This window comes from Microcaecilia unicolor, chromosome 1, assembly GCF_901765095.1.
Source record: "Microcaecilia unicolor chromosome 1, aMicUni1.1, whole genome shotgun sequence".
Taxonomy (NCBI): Eukaryota; Metazoa; Chordata; class Amphibia; order Gymnophiona; family Siphonopidae; genus Microcaecilia; species Microcaecilia unicolor.
The window spans coordinates 367,016,982-367,033,196 of NC_044031.1; the positions used below are offsets into that span (position 1 = coordinate 367,016,982).

The following is a 16,215-nucleotide window of genomic DNA, read 5'->3' on the forward strand; positions in this document are numbered from 1 at the left end:
AGCTCCTTAGGATCCATTCCTTCTGAACAGGATTCCTTTATGTTTGTCACACGCGTGCGGTGGGGGGGGGGGGGGGGGGGATAGAATATAAGGATTTTTTTATTTTTTTTTTACTGGAAAACAAAAAAAGACAAAAGAGGCAACTTAAAACAAAAAGAAAGCGCGAATAAACAGCGTGAAAGCCAAAGTCTTTCTCTGGGCCTGAGGGAGAGAGACTGACACGCAGCCACTCTCCACCGCAGAAAAAGAAAAACTGAGGCGGGAACGGCCGCGCATGCGTGGTGCGAGTTCCCCGCGCTCCGGAAGCTGTTGCAAAGCTCTATGGATTTTTGCTGGAAAAATCTCCGTTCCTGGGTCACCGTGGATTCCAATCCACATGTGAGAACAAGCAGCCTGCTTGTCCTCGGAGAATGGTGGTTTCATCATTTTCATTAACACATTACAAATATTCCAACTTTCTGTGGTAAAAAAATAGGTAACAAAAACCATTAATGTATACTCACAATATATGCTTTTCTGTGTTTAAAGCCAATAAGATGCTGCACTATAGGAGCCAACTCTGTTTTATAGTCACACAGCTCACAGCTGTAAGTTGGAGTTTTTTTTCCAGGAGATCTATGCTCAACAACATATTCCAGGCCTGTAAGCCACAAAGACAAAAATACAAACTTCAATTACAACTGATACCCTGAATTCTTAGATTTTAAGTCAAAACATCGAATTCCCACATATCAATGTGCAAGGGGTGTGTGTGCCCTGATAATCCTGTGCAGAATCAAACTTTAGGAAACAAGCAGTTTAGCCTTATTTTTTCCCATAACACAACCCTCTGAAAATAAAGGTTTAAAAAGAATGTGCAGGGTGACATTTAAGTATAGCAATTAAATGAAGCAACACATACAACACAGTTATTTACCCGCAACAGGTATTCAGATGACAGCAGAACAGTAATTCTCACATATGGTAGATGCCTAGAATGCCCTCCCGCAGAAAGTGGTAACAAATCAAAAATGTGTGGGATAAACACAAAGGAATCCTGTATGGAAGGTATAGAACCAACAAGCTTAGTGGTGATTAGACGGCAACACCAGTAACAGAGAAGAAAAGCCAGTACCAGACAGATTTCTATAGCCTGTGCCCTAATCATGGCTGAACAGATAGGCCAGTGCCAGGCAGACTTCTACGATCTGTGACCCTATTGTGGCTGGAGAGATTTGGATGGCCTGGAATGGGCTTCAATGACAGCTTCAGTAGTTGGAGGAATCTGACTACAGTTTACCTTAACATTTATGGATACAACAGTCAAGGTGGTTATAATCAGCATTTGCTGACAACAGGTTTATTATGGACAACTACTTCTGAGATTTCCAGCATTAAGTGTTTAACCCAAGAGCAACAGCGGAAAGTGTGTGAATATGGTATGAATGTGGTAGGAGTGAAGTTGTGTATGTTATAATATTCTGTATTGAATAAATATTTTTGGATATTATTTCACTTATTCCAGGAGTATTGATATTTAAGTATATATATATATATATATATATATATATATATATATATATATATATATATATATATAATTACAATTTAATGCCAAGAAGTGCAAAGGCAGGGAGCTATATGTCCTAGGAGGTGAGAGGCTGATATGCATAGACAGGGAGAGAGACCTTGGGATGATGGTGTCCGAGGATCTTAAAGCAATGAAACAGTGTGACAAGGTGGTGGCCGTCGCCAGAAGGATGCCAGGCTGTATCAAGAGAGACATGACCACGAGAAGAAAGGTGTTGTTGATACCCCATATACATCACCTAAGTATTATGTTCAGTTCTGGAGGCCATATCTTGCTAAGGAAGTAAAAAGACTAGAAGTGGTCCAGAAGAAGGTGACAAAAATAATATGGGGCTTGCACCGTAAGACATATGAGAAGAAGGAGAGGTATGATACAGGCGTTTAAATACTCAAAAAATATTAATACAGAAACAAATCTTTTCTAGAGAAGGGGAAACAGTAAAACTAGAAGACATGAGCTGATGAGGTTGTGCGGTGGTAGACTAAGGAGTAATGTCAGGAAATTCTTTTTTACAGAAAGGGTGGCTGCTGCCCAGATTATCCTCCTCAGTGAGATGGTAGAGTAAAAAAATCAGTGACCGAGTTCAAAAAGGCATGGGATGAACACAGAGGATCTCTATTTAGAAAACGGATGGTATTAAAAAAAAATCTTAAATGCCTGCATGTACGTGGATGTGTGAGTGACGCTTGTATGGCAACTCTGGCTGTGAAGAACTAAGGCCAGTGTCGGGCAGACTTTGCAGGTCTGTGTCCTGTATATGGCAATCCAGTTAGGATGAGTTGCAAAGGGCTTCATCGGCAACTTTAGTAGCTGGAACTGAGGACAGTGCTGGGCAGACTTTTATGGTCTAAGACCCGCAAATGACCAGATGGATTCGGATAATTTGTAATGGGCTTTGATGGCAATTCCAGTAATAGGAACCTAAGGACAAAGTCAGGCAGATTTCTACGGTCTATGTCCCAGAAACACCAAAGAAAGACCATATCAAGTATATAATATCGCATTCATTGTTGGTTTAATCATGAATTGATAATGAGTGTGACTGTTAGGTGGGCAGATTGGATGGACCATTCAGGTCTTTATCCGATGTCAGTTACTATATGTCGCTTGCTCCACTTGGAACGCTGGCATAAGCGCTCCCCAGATCAGATCCTCAGGTTTTGCATGATCTTCAGATGGTCTGGGCAGAACTCTCTCAGCTGAAGATGGCTGATGTTGCGTTTTATCACATCAAATGCCAGTGTGTAATTTGAGTTTGGTAACAAATCTAGTGCGAAGCTAGCGTGATTTCTTAGAGCTAAATGAGTGGGCACCAATATTCAACAGATTAAAGGACATGATGGACACTGGCAGAATATTCAAGCCTGCTTTCTTCAATACCATCAGGAGTGGTATGGGGGTGGGGGGGGGGGGGTAGATAATGGAATTGGTGAGTCTCACACGGTAATAGATCAGTATTTAGATTCTGTGAAACTCCCTCACCTCACAGAAGCTGAGCAACAGCAACTTGAGGAACTCCTGGGGCTCAGAGATTTGTCTGGAGTCGTCAGCTTAAGAATGGGAAGGACCCGGGGTTAGAGGCCACACGGGGAGGTTTCATAAGATGTTCCTGGGGGAATATAGGGGAGATGCTCAGGAGGGTGGGCAATGCAGATTTAGCAGGGAGTTCTTTGTCCCAATCTATGTCTGAGGCTGGGGTGACTGTGTTGCTAACGCTGGGGAAAGATCCTTCTTCTTCTAATACTTATGGAAGCATCTCCCTTCTTAATATGGATGTCAAAACCTTAGCTACAATCCTGGCCAATCAGTTGGTTCAGGTTTTGCCGGGTCTTATCCATGTTGACCAATCCAGCTTCATAGCTCACTAGCAGGCGAGTGATAATATTCAGAGGACCCTTCACCTCATTTGGGAGGCTCAACAATCCCGGAAGTGTGTCGCATACTTGGCAGTTGATGCTGAGGCTGCCTTTGATAGGTTGAACTGGGCCATCTTGCAAGCGGTGATGCAATGGGTGGGTTTGGGTGACAATTTATGTGTGGGTGCAAGCGCTCTATGCAGCCTCCGTATTAATTGTTCTTACACACACTTCTGTCCTATTGGGCATGGGACATGGAAGGGGTGTTCCCCTTATCGTCTCTCCTTTTTTGCACTTCATACTGAGCCACTGGCGGCACAAATTCGAGCACATCCAGACTTTCGTGGGATACATGTGGAAAGTATTGAGCATCACATTGCTTTGTTTGCGGATGATATCTTATTGTATATTCAAGACCTGGGCTTGACCTATTGTTTTGGACATTTTTCAGGTGTATGGCCAGGTCACAAGCTTGAAGGTTAAAAAGGTTAAGTCTAAGCTTTTGGGCATTTCAACATCAGAAGACCAGGAGGACTGGTTGAAGCAGACTTTCCACTTTAGATTGTCTCCAACTGACATTTGATACCTAGGAATCCACGTGCCTCGATATCTGCAGCAGCTGTATTCCCTTAATTATGATGAGATCATGCATCACATTTGGAGAGATCCGGAGCAGTGGAGAGGTTTATAGCTTTTTTGGTGGGGGCAGATTTCAGTTTTGAAGATGAATGTCTTACCTATAATGCTCTTTTTGTTTCAGACACTTTCACTTCATATTCCTTGTAATGTACATAATCGAGTACAATTTACCCCCCCCCCCCCCCCCCAGTTTATTTAGGAAGGGAAAAGACAGAGATTAGCAAACAGGGGTTTCCCTTGGGAGCTCTAGATTAGGAAGGTTGGGCAGTTCCTAATTTGGACTGGTACTATATAGCAGCGCAGCTCCGATTAGTGCTCGATAGGGAGATCGGAATCTAAACCAGCAGTGATTTTACAACAGCCCTATTTTTGAACTGTCCATTGCACCACCTGTGGGTGACCGCAGCTCCAAAGTTGCCTGTCCATAGGGTGCGGAATCAATTTGTTTGACATCCGTTTGAGGTCTGAGGGGAAACCCAGAAGAGATGGGGCCCGGTGGGCCCAAGTCTCTACATTGGCAACTTTGCGCTAGGAGACTCACTTTGGAGCAGGGGAATCTAGTGGAGCCTTTGTGCACTGGGAGCGAATGGGGTTGACTCATTTTCGAGATGTACTTGCCAGAGGGCAGGTGATTCTATTTGTGGTCGTGCAAGTCAAACAGTTTACCATCTGGTGATTTAATCCCCTCATATGCAACTCCAGTATTTTATAGCAGGGCATGAATGGTTGCGAGAGGATCCCCAGAAGATGGAGTGTCTGGAAAGTTTATGGCTTTTGTTGAGGAAGATTCCCAGACTTATATGAGTGATATATACATACAGCAAAGATATTTACCTGTACTACTACTACTTATCATTTCTATAGCGCTACTAGGCGTACGCAGCGCTGTACACTTGAACATGAAGAGACCTGTACCTTGTATTCTCAGAGGATAGAAAGCTTTATATTCATATACATGGGTAATGCGGTCCCGTGTTGCCTAGTCCGGAGCTTATGATAAGCTGAAAAGAGCTCTGTGCAGTGAAAGACAACACTCCACCGGCATGCACGAGTGCCTTCCCGCCCGCTATGAGAGCAAGGTCACCACAGGAAAACACTACAGCAAAGGAAACAAAAGGACAAAAATAGGAGACAATTCCAAGGGGAGGAGGGAGGGTTGCGAGAATATAAAGCCTGCTGACATCAGAGAATACCTGCTACAGGTAAGTATCTTTGCTTTCTCAGAGGACAAGCAGGCCTGTGTATTCTCACACATGGGAAATCACTAGCCACCAGGCACAAACAAAACAACCACCACTGGTCAACTGGTAAGGACATAACAAGATATGAACCTGAAACTATATACAACTATGTGAAAGCGCAGCCTGGACAAGAAGAAAATGGGATGGGGACCGGGGGGGGGGGGGGAGTTGGATTCTACAATACTGTCTGTCCAAACAGACTGTTGCATTGGGTATCCTACTCAAGGCAGTAGTGTGATGTGAAAGTGTGAAAACCAAGTTGAAGCCTTGCAAATTTCTTCAATGGAGGTTGACCTCAAGTGGGCTACAGACGACGGCCATGGCTCTGACACTGTGAGCCTTGACATGCCCCTCCAGGGTCAGCCCAGTCTAGGAATAAGCGAAAGAAATGCAATCTGCCAGCCAATTAGAGATAGTGCCCTTCCCTGATGGCGACCCACATCCTGTTGGGATTAAAAGAAACAAAAAGTAGGGTGAGCTGTCTGTGGGGCTTAGTCAGTTCCATGTGATAGGCCAATGCTTGCTTGCAGTCCAAGGAGTGCAAGGTGGTCTCGCCAGGATGGGAATGAGGTCAATGAAAGAATGCTGGCAAGACAATCAATTGGTTCAGATAGAACACCGGAGCAGAAGAATGGGAACAGAATCAGGCTCTTCAAGGAACAGACCAAGGATGTCCAAAGTAGAAAAAAAATGTATTAAACTCTTCTTTTAATACATTTTATTTCTACATTGTATGTCCTTGGTCTGTTCCTTGAAGACCCTGATTCCGTTCCCACTCTTTTCCTGCTTCTGTGACTTTGCATGGGACATTACTGTTCTTTCCACTTCTGTGGTTTGGTCGCTTCAGATGGAACTCCGACACAGCCTTTGTCAGGAATTTTGGTTGCGTGTGGAGGACTACTCTGTTGTGATGAAACTTCTCCCTGCTTGTTCCAGTCATCTGCTCCAGCTTCTCCCAGTCCATCGGATCCAGATTCTCCTTACCTGTTCCAGCCATCTGCCCCAGCTTGCTCCAGCCCGCCTGATCTAGCTCATCCGGCCTCTCCCTGCATGTCCCAGCTACCTGCTCCAGCCTCTCCCTGCTTGTTCAGCTACCTGCTACTACTACTACTACTATTTAGCATTTCTATAGCGCTAAAAGGCGTACGCAGCGCTGCACAAACACAGAAGAAAGACAGTCCCTGCTCAAAGAGCTTACAATCTAATAGACAAAAAAAAAAAGTAAGCAAATCAAATCAATTAATGTGAACGGGAAGGAAGAGAGGAGGGTAGGTGGAGGCGAGTGGTTACAAGTGGTTACGAGTCAAAAGCAATGTTAAAGAGGTGGGCTTTCAGTCTAGATTTAAAGGTGGCCAAGGATGGGGCAAGACGTAGGGGCTCAGGAAGTTTATTCCAGGCGTAGGGTGCAGCGAGACAGAAGGCGCGAAGTCTGGAGTTGGCAGTAGTGGAGAAGGGAACAGATAAGAAGGATTTATCCATGGAGCGGAGTGCACGGGAAGGGGTGTAGGGAAGGACGAGTGTGGAGAGATACTGGGGAGCAGCAGAGTGAGTACATTTATAGGTTAGTAGAAGAAGTTTGAACAGGATGCGAAAACGGATAGGGAGCCAGTGAAGGGACTTGAGGAGAGGGGTAGTATGAGTAAAGCGACCCTGGCGGAATACGAGACGGGCAGCAGAGTTTTGAACCGACTGGAGAGGTGACTAAGTGGGAGGCCAGCAAGAAGCAGATTGCAGTAGTCTAAACGAGAGGTGACAAGGGTGTGGATGAGGGTTTTGGTAGAGTGCTCGGAAAGAAAGGGGCGGATTTTACGGATGTTGTAAAGAAAGAAACGACAGGTCTCGGCAATCTGCTGGATATGAGCAGAGAAGGAGAGAGAAGAGTCAAAGATGACCCCAAGGTTTTGAGCTGAGGAGACAGGGAGAAAGAGAGCCATCAACAGAAATAGAAAACGGGGGGAGCGGGGAGGTGGGTTTGGGGGGGAAAATGAGAAGCTCGGTTTTGGTCATATTTAATTTCAGGTGGCGTTGAGACATCCAGACAGCAATGTCAGACAAGCACGCTGAAACTTTGGTTTGGATGCAAGGTGAGATATCAGGGGTAGAAAGGTAGATTTGGGAGTCATCAGCATAGAGATGGTAGGAAAAGCCATGGGATGAGATTAATGAACCAAGGGAAGAAGTGTAGATAGAAAAGAGGAGGGGACCAAGAACAGAACCCTGAGGTACGCCGACAGGCAGAGGGATAGAAGTAGAAGAGGATCCACCAGAGTGAACACTAAAGGTGCGGAGGAAGAGGTAGGAAGAGAACCAGGAAAGGACAGAGCCCTGGAATCCTGCTCCAGCTTGCCGCAGTCCGTCGGATCCAGCTTCTCCCTGCTTGCTCCAGCCGCACTCCGTCGGATCCAGCTTCTCCCTGCTTGTTCCAGCCATCTACTCCAGCTTATTCCAGCCCGCCTGATCCACCTCATCCAGCTCGTCCCAGTTCATTTGCACCAGCCTGTTCCAGTCCGCCTGATCCAGCTCCTCCCTGTTTTTGCCAGCCATCTGCTCCAGCTTCTTCCAGCCCGTCTGATCCAGCATATTCCAACCCGCCTGCTCAGCTTCTCCCTGTCTGCTCCAGTCCTTCTGCTTCAGCTGTGCCAGTCCACCTGATCCAGCTTGTTCCAGTCCACCCGATTCAGTCTCTCCTGACCCAGCTTGTTCCAGTCCACCTGATCCAGCCTCTCCCTGCTTGTTCCAGCTACCTGCTCCAGCTTGTCCCAGTCCATCAGATCCAGCTTATCCCTGCCTGTTCCAGTCATCTGCTCCAACTTGTTCCAGCCCGCCTGATCAGCTACCTGCTCCAGCTTGCCGCAGTCCGTCGGATCCAGCCTCTCTCAGCTTCTCCCTGCTCGTTCCAGTCCATCTGCACCAGTTTGCTCCAGCCCGCCTGTTCAGCTACCTACTCCAGCTTGCCACAGTCCGTCGGATCCAGCTTGTTCCGGCCCGCCTGATCCAGCTTCTCCCTGTTCGTTCCTGTCCATCTGCACCAGCTTGTTCCAGTCCGCCTGCTGGCTTGTCAGCCATTGACTTACTTGCCTGCTAACTTGTCAGCCACTGACTTACCTGCTCTCCAGTCCATCAATTCTCCCTGCTCGTTCCTGTCCATCTGCACCAGCTTGTTCCAGCCTGCCTGCTAACTTGTCAGCCATTGACTTTTCTGCTCTATCTGCCTCACACCCCAGTCACTACACATACACCTGTTACACCTCAATCACTACTTATGACCCCTGTCCACATTCTCTTCCTTGCCCTGTCCTTTCCTAATCTTTTTCCCCTCCCCCTACCGCTGTCTACCGCTGGAAATCATTGCCCACCCATGTCCCCTCCCGTCCTGCTCGCTACGGCAATACCCTATTTACCCCCATCCCTCACCACCTCACCATCTCTCTTGTCCCCCTCCTCCTTCCTAGCTCTTAACCTTCAACACTTCCTTCCTGCCATTAACCCATCACAATTCCTCCTAAGTGCATCCCGTCTTCGTCGCCCGACCTCCCCCACCCTCCTCCGCACTCTCTTGCTCCTCCTCTTGCTATCCGCGGGAGACATTAATCCTAATCCAGGCCCCCCTCACCTGTCCTCCTCCTATCCATGCAAACAATTCCGTGATGTCTCCAATCTTGTCTCTATTTCCCTCCTTCCCCCCTCCTCCCTCCCCTTCTCATGTGCCCTATGGAATGCCCACTCGGTCTGCAACAAACTGCCCTTCACCCATGATCTCTTCATCTCTCGTTCCCTTCAACTGCTCGCCCTAACTGAAACCTGGCTCTCCCCTGATGACTCTGCCTCAGTAGCGGCCCTCTGCCATGGAGGTTATCTCTTCTCCCACACTCCCCGCCCAGCTGGCCGCGGTGGAGGCGTCAGGCTTCTACTCTTGCCCTCCTGTAGTTTCCAAACCCCCCTCCTACCGCAATGTCACTGCTTCTCATCCTTTGAAGTACACTCTATCCGGCTATTCTACCCATTGCCAATCAGAGTGGCAGTCATTTACTTCCCCCCTAATAAATCCCTCTCTTCCTTCCTCACCGACTTTGATGCCTGGCTTTCCGTTTTTCTCGAACCCTCATCTCTGTCCCTCATTCTTGGAGACTTTAACATACACGCTGATGACCAATCCAACCCTCACGCTTCTCAGTTCCTCACTCTAACATCCTCCTTCAACCTCCAGCTATGCTCCACCACCCCTACTCACCGAGATGGCCATTGTCTTGACCTCGTCCTCTCCTCTTCCGGCTCTCCCTCCAATTTCCATGCTTCAGCTCTTCCTCTCTCCGATCATCACCTGATCACCTTCACACTTCTTCACCCCCCCCCCCCCCCCCCAGCCCCGTCCAACTTTAACCACTACTTCCAGGAATCTCCAGGGTATTGACCCTCCCACCATATCCTCTAGTATTTCTAATCTCCTCCCCTCCATCATGTCCTCCGAGTCTGTCGACAAGGCTGTCTCTGCTTACAATGCCACTCTCTCCTCTGCTCTGGACACCCTCGCACCATCCACCTCCCGTCCCACTAAGCGTACTATTCCCCAGCCATGGCTGACCCCTTGCATCCGTTAACTTCGCTCCTGCGCCCAATCTGCTGAACGCCTCTGGAGGAAATCCCGCACCCATTCAGATTTCCTTCATTACAAATTCATGCTATCCTCCTTCCTATTCCTTGCCAAACAGGATTATTACACCCAATTGACCAATTCTCTAAGCTCCAACCCCCGCCGTCTCTTCGTCACCCTTAACTCCCTCCTTAAAGTGCCCTCCGCTCCCACCCCCCCCTCGCTCTCTCCTCAATCACTGGCCGATTACTTCCGCGACAAGGTGCAAAAGATCAACCTTGAGTTCACTACCAAGCCACCTCCTCCTCTTCACCCTTCAACCCTCTCCCTCAACCAATCAACCCAGGCCTCCTTCTCCTCCTTTCCCGACATCACCGAGGAGGAAACCGCTCGCCTTCTTTCCTCCTCGAAATGCACCACCTGCTCTTCTGATCCCATCCCCACCAACCTACTTAACATCATCTCTCATACTGTCACCCCCTCCATCTGTCATATCCTCAACCTCTCTCTCTCTCCACTGCAACTGTCCCTGACACCTTCAAGCATGCCGTAGTCACACCTCTCCTCAAAAAACCATCACATGACCCTACCTGTCCCTCCAACTACCGCCCCATCTCCCTCCTACCCTTCCTCTCCAAAATACTTGAGCGCGCCGTTCACAGCCGCTACCTTTATTTTCTCTCCTCTCATGCTATCCTCGATCCACTTCAATCCGGTTTTCGCCCTCTACACTCGAGGGAAACAGCACTCTCTAAAGTCTGTAATGACCTGTTCCTTGCCAAATCCAGAGGCCACTACTCCATCCTCATCCTCCTCAATCTATCCGCCGCTTTTGACACTGTCAATCATGACTTACTTCTTGCCACACTGTCCTCATTTGGGTTCCAGGGCTCTGTCCTCTCCTGGTTCTCCTCCTATCTCTCCCACCGCACCTTCAGAGTCCACTCTCATGGATCCTCCTCCACCCCCATCCCGCTATCTACTAACTAACATATCTGTTGGTGTTCCCCAGCGATCTGTCCTTGGACCCCTTCTCTTCTCAATCTACACCTCTTCCCTGGGCTCCCTGATCTCATCTCATGGTTTCCAGTATCATCTCTATGCTGATGACACCCAGCTGTATCTCGCCACACCAGACATCACCGTGGAGACCCAGGCAAAGGTATCAGCCTGCTTATCCGACATTGCTGCCTGGATGTCCAACCGCCATCTGAAACTGAACATGTCCAAGACCGAGCTCATCATCTTTCCACCAAAACCCACTTCTTCTCTTCCTCCACTTTCTGTCTCAGTTGATAACACCCTCATCCTCCCCGTCTCATCTGCCCGCAACCTCGGAGTCATCTTTGACTCCTCTCTCTCCTTCTCTGCGCATATCCAGCAGATAGCCAAGACCTGTCGCTTCTTCCTCTTTAACATCAGCCAAATTCACCCTTTCCTCTCTGACCACACCATCCGAACTCTTGTCCACGCTCTCATTACCTCTCGCCTTGACTACTGCAACTTACTCCTCACCGGCCTCCCACTTAGCCACCTATCCCCCCTTCAATCTGTTCAGAACTCTGCTGCACGTCTTATATTCCACCAGAACCGATATACTCATATCACCCCTCTCCTCAGGTCACTTCACTGGCTTCCAATCAGATACCGCATTCAGTTCAAGTTTCTCCTTCTTACCTACAAATGCACTCAGTCTGCTGCCCCTCACTACCTCTCTACCCTCATCTCCCCTTACGTTCCCGCCCGAAACCTCCGTTCACAGGACAAATCCCTCCTCTCATTACCCTTCTCCACCACCGCCAACTCCAGGCTCCGCTCATTCTGCCTCGCCTCACCCTATGCTTGGAACAACCTTCCCGAGCCCCTACGCCAAGCCCCCTCCCTGCCCATCTTCAAGTCTTTGCTTAAAGCCCACCTCTTCAATGCTGCGTTCGGCACCTAACTCTTTCAGGAAATCCAGACTGCCTCAATTTGACCGCCCCTATCAGACTTACTGTTCACGTGTCCTTTAGATTGTAAGCTCTTTGAGCAGGGACTGTCCTTCTATGTTAAATTGTACAGCGCTGCCTAACCCTAGTAGCACTTTAGAAATGTTAAGTAGTAGTAGAAGTAACTTAGGTGCATCCATTACTAAGGTCAAGTACTTCAGATGACAGGAATCCAGTGGCTCAAAAGGCGCTTTCATCAGCTGGGTGAGAACATCTCATGAAACAAACAACTAAAGGCTGTCCAGATATGGGCTTATTTTCTACAGGTTGATAAGCACTAACTGCACTGAGGTGAACCCTTACGGAGTTGGTCTTGAGACCAGACTTGGATAGGTATAGAAGGTATTCAAGCAGGGACTGTGTAGGGCAAGAAAGGAAATCTATGGCCTTGCCCTCACACCAGACAGCAAACCTCCTCCATTTGAAAAACACCGCTTAGTGGAATTTTCCTGGAAGCCAGAAAGACCAGGGAGACACCCTCTGGAAGGCCCAAGGAAGCAAATTCTACACTCTCAACATCCAGGCTGCGAGGGACAGAGAATGAAGGTTGGGATGCAGAAGAGATCCCTTGTTCTGGGTGATGAGGGTCAGAAAACACGCTAATCTCCACAGTTCTTCAGAGGATAATTCCAAAAGAAGAGGAATACAGATCTGATGAGGCCAATAAGGTGTGATCAGAATCGGGGTCCATAGTCTTGCTTCAGTTTCAGCAAAGTCTTCCTCACAAGAGGTATGGGAGGATACACATACAGAAGACTGGTTCCCCAATGAAGGAGGAAGGCATCCGATGCTAGTCTGTCACGGACCTGGAGCCTGGAACAGTACTGAGGGCCCTTGTGATTGAGATGACTGGCAAAGAGATCCACCAATGTGGTGCCCCATGCTGGGAAGATGTCATGGGCAACGCCCATGTTGAGACCACTCGTGCGGTTGCATAACCCTGCAGTGTGTCAGCCAGGCTGCTGTTTTTGCCCGCCAGATAAGTGGCTCAAAGGAGCATACCATGCTGGCGAAACCAACACCACATCCAGATGGCCTACTGACACAAAGGGTACAATCCAATGCCCCCCTGCTTGTTGGGTGTAATACATGGCAACCTGATTGTCAATTTGAATGAGTACAATTTGGTGAGACAGCTATCTCTGAAAGCCTTTAGAGCATTCCACATCACCTGAAGTTCCAGGAGATTAGGAACTTGCCCGACCGAGTGTTCAAGGCCTAAAAGGGTCAGGGGAGCCATGGAAAAATAAGGAAAACTAACGAAGTGCTGAAAACCCTATGAAAAATTAAGGGGAAGAAGGGAGAGACTTGGCCCCACATGAGGAGGAAGCAAAAACAGTACTGAAACGTGTACAAAATTGGGCAAACCTGTAAAGAAAAACAAAATTATGCATACAAGGGAGAGCATTCAAACACATCCTCTCACATCTGCAGAAAGTGAGAGACCACCCTGGTCCCATATGGCAGTAGTGAATTGGAAGGCATGTGCATGCACAGTGTATGTTCATACAGGCTTCTGGAAAAATGAACACTGGGAGTGTATATGCTGCGGGCAGTCAGATAACATCACCCAAATGTGAAAATGTCGTCTTGCTTGTCCTCAGAGAATTGCTTTTATAGACTCTTATAGGCAGTGATAAAGTTACAACAGAGATATGTTTCTCTATTTTCACCATCTGCTAGCAGGGAAGCATGAACTATTTGTCTAGACTGGTCTAGCAGGATGACACGGAAAAGGCCATTTTTGCACATTTACCTGCAGCAAGTAAAGGTGTTCAAGGACACAGCATAAATTCATACATACTTTGTTCTTTAAAACGTATGCCCATACATATTTGGGAACATACTGCATGCAGTTTTGGAGTAGGGTTAACTGGCAAAGAGTATGCATGTACTTTCCCTCTAAAAAGTGGTATAATTTAGGTACATAAAGGTGGATGTTACAAATTATCTTCTACAGGAGTAATTTTAAAAAGAATTTCTGAAGTTATACCAGTATTTTACACATTGAATTTTATTAAACTGCCCTCTTAATATGCAAGTAAAGCAAAAGTACTTACCTGTAGCAGATGTTCTCTAAGGACAGAAGGCTTTATATTCTCATGACGGAGTGACACCGACCTGCATCAACCAGTCCAAGATTTATAAAAGTATAAATAGAGCTTTGTGGAGAGTGAGACCCGCTCCACCACGCATGCGCGAGTGCCTTCCTGCCTGCCGCTAGAATGCGGTCTCCTCAATTTAACACTATAGCAAAATAAAAATAACAAAGGAGACAACTCCAAGGGGAGGTAGGAGGGATTGTGAGAATATAAAGCCTGCTGTCCTTGGAAAACACCTGCTTTCCCCCCCCCCCCCCCCCCCCCCGAGGACAAGCAGGCTTATAGATTTTCACAAGTGGGGAATCCCTAGCATCAAGGCTCGCCAACAACAAGCATTGGTCAATTGGGCCTTGCAACAGTGGCGAGGACATAACAGATTAATCTGAAACTATATACAATTTGAATGACAGTGCAGCCTGGAACAGAAAATGGGCCTAGGAGGGTGGAGTTGTATTCTAGACCCCAAATAGATTCTACAACATTGTCTGCCCAAACCGACTGTCGCATGAGATATCCTGCTCAAGGCAGTAGTGAAATGTGAATGTGTGGACTGAGAACCACATCGCAGCCTTGCAAATTTTTTTCAGTGGAGGATGACCTTAACTGGGCTATGGACGCAGCCACAGCTCTGACATTATGAGCCGTGACATGACCCTCTAAGGACCAGCCTAGCCTGGGCATACGTAAAGGACATGCAATCTGCCAGCCAATTAGAAATAGTGTGTTTCCCAATGACAACCCCCATCCTAATGGGATTTAAAAAAAAAAAAAAAAGGAGATCAGTGACCGACTGTGGGGCCTGGACCCATGTGATAAGTCAATGCTCTTTTGCAATCCAAGGTGTGTAAGCTGCTTTTGCCAGGATGGGCATTAGGTTGGGGAAAGAATGTTTGCAAGACAATCGACTCGTTCAGATGGATCTCCGACACCACCTTCGGCAGGAACTTAGGGTGAGTGCAGAGGACTACTCTCTGTTGTGATGAAGCTTAGTATAAGGTGCATACACCACTAAGGCCTGAAGCTCACTGACTATGAGCTGAATTAACAGCCACCTTCCAGATCAATTACTTCAGATGGCAGGAATTCAGTGGCTCAAAAGGAGATTACATCAGCTGGGCGAGAATGACGTTGAGATCCCTTGACACTGGTGGAGGTTTGACAGGGAGCTTTGACAAAAGCAAACCTCTCATGAAGCGAAAAACTAGAGGCTGTCCAGAGATGGGCTTACCTTCTACATGCTGATAAGCACTAATTGCACTAAGGTGAACCCTTACGGAGTTGGTCTTGAGACTAGACTCTGATAGGTGTAGAAGGTATTCAAGCAGGGTCTGTGTAAGAGAAAGGAATGGGACTTCATATACCGCCTGTGATTTTCAACTACATTCAAAGCGGTCTAGATCCTAAATAAAGGTACTTATTTTGTACCTGGGGCAACGGATGATTACGTGACTTCCTCAGAGGCCCAAGGAGCAGCAGTGAAAATCGAAGCCAGTTCCCCAAGATCAAAGTCTGCTGCACTAACCACTAGGCTACTTCTCCACAAGGTCTGTGTAGGGGGATCTATGGTCTTGATCTCACACCACACAGCAAACCTCCTCCATTTGAAAGAATAGCACCTCATAGCGGAGTCTTTCCTGGAAACCAGCAAGACACCGGGAAACACCCTCCAAAAGACACAAGGAAGTAAATTCTAGGCTCTCAACATCCGAACTGAGAGAGCCAGAGACTGGATGTTGGGATGTAGAAGAGACCCCTCATTCTGAATGATGAAGATCAGAAAACACTCCACAGTTCTTCAGAGGATAACTCCAAAAGAAGAGGGAACCATAACTATCACAGCCAGTACGGCGCAATCAGAATCGTGGTTCCGTGGTCTTGCTTTTCATCAAAGTTTTCCCCACTACAGGTATGGGAGAATACGTATACACAAAACCTGTCCCCCAATGCCCGAGCAAGGCATCCAATGCAAGTCTGTCGTGGGCCTGAAGCCTAGAACAGAACTGAGGGACCTTGTGGTTGATCCAAGTGGCAAAAAGATCCATCAAAGGGGTGCCCAACGCTCAGAAGATCTTGCGGGCTATGCCCATATTGACTGACCACTTGTGTGGTTGCATTATCCTGCTCAGTCTGTCAGCCAGGGTATTGCTTTTTCCTGCGAGGTAAGTGGCTCGAAGGAATATGCCATGCTGGCGAGCCCAATGCCACATCCAGACGGTCTCCCGGCACAA

The 16,215-nt window shown here is 47.6% G+C and overlaps 1 protein-coding gene across 1 annotated transcript in view; it reads right to left on the reverse strand.

The window, feature by feature from the left end:
- Positions 1 to 16,215, reverse strand: part of LOC115474425 — a 439,537-nt gene that overhangs the window by 355,338 nt on the left and 67,984 nt on the right. The window contains exon 5 of the mRNA XM_030209885.1: positions 504 to 640. Coding sequence (XP_030065745.1) covers positions 504 to 640 — 137 coding nt within the window. The remainder of the gene's footprint in view (positions 1 to 503; positions 641 to 16,215) is intronic.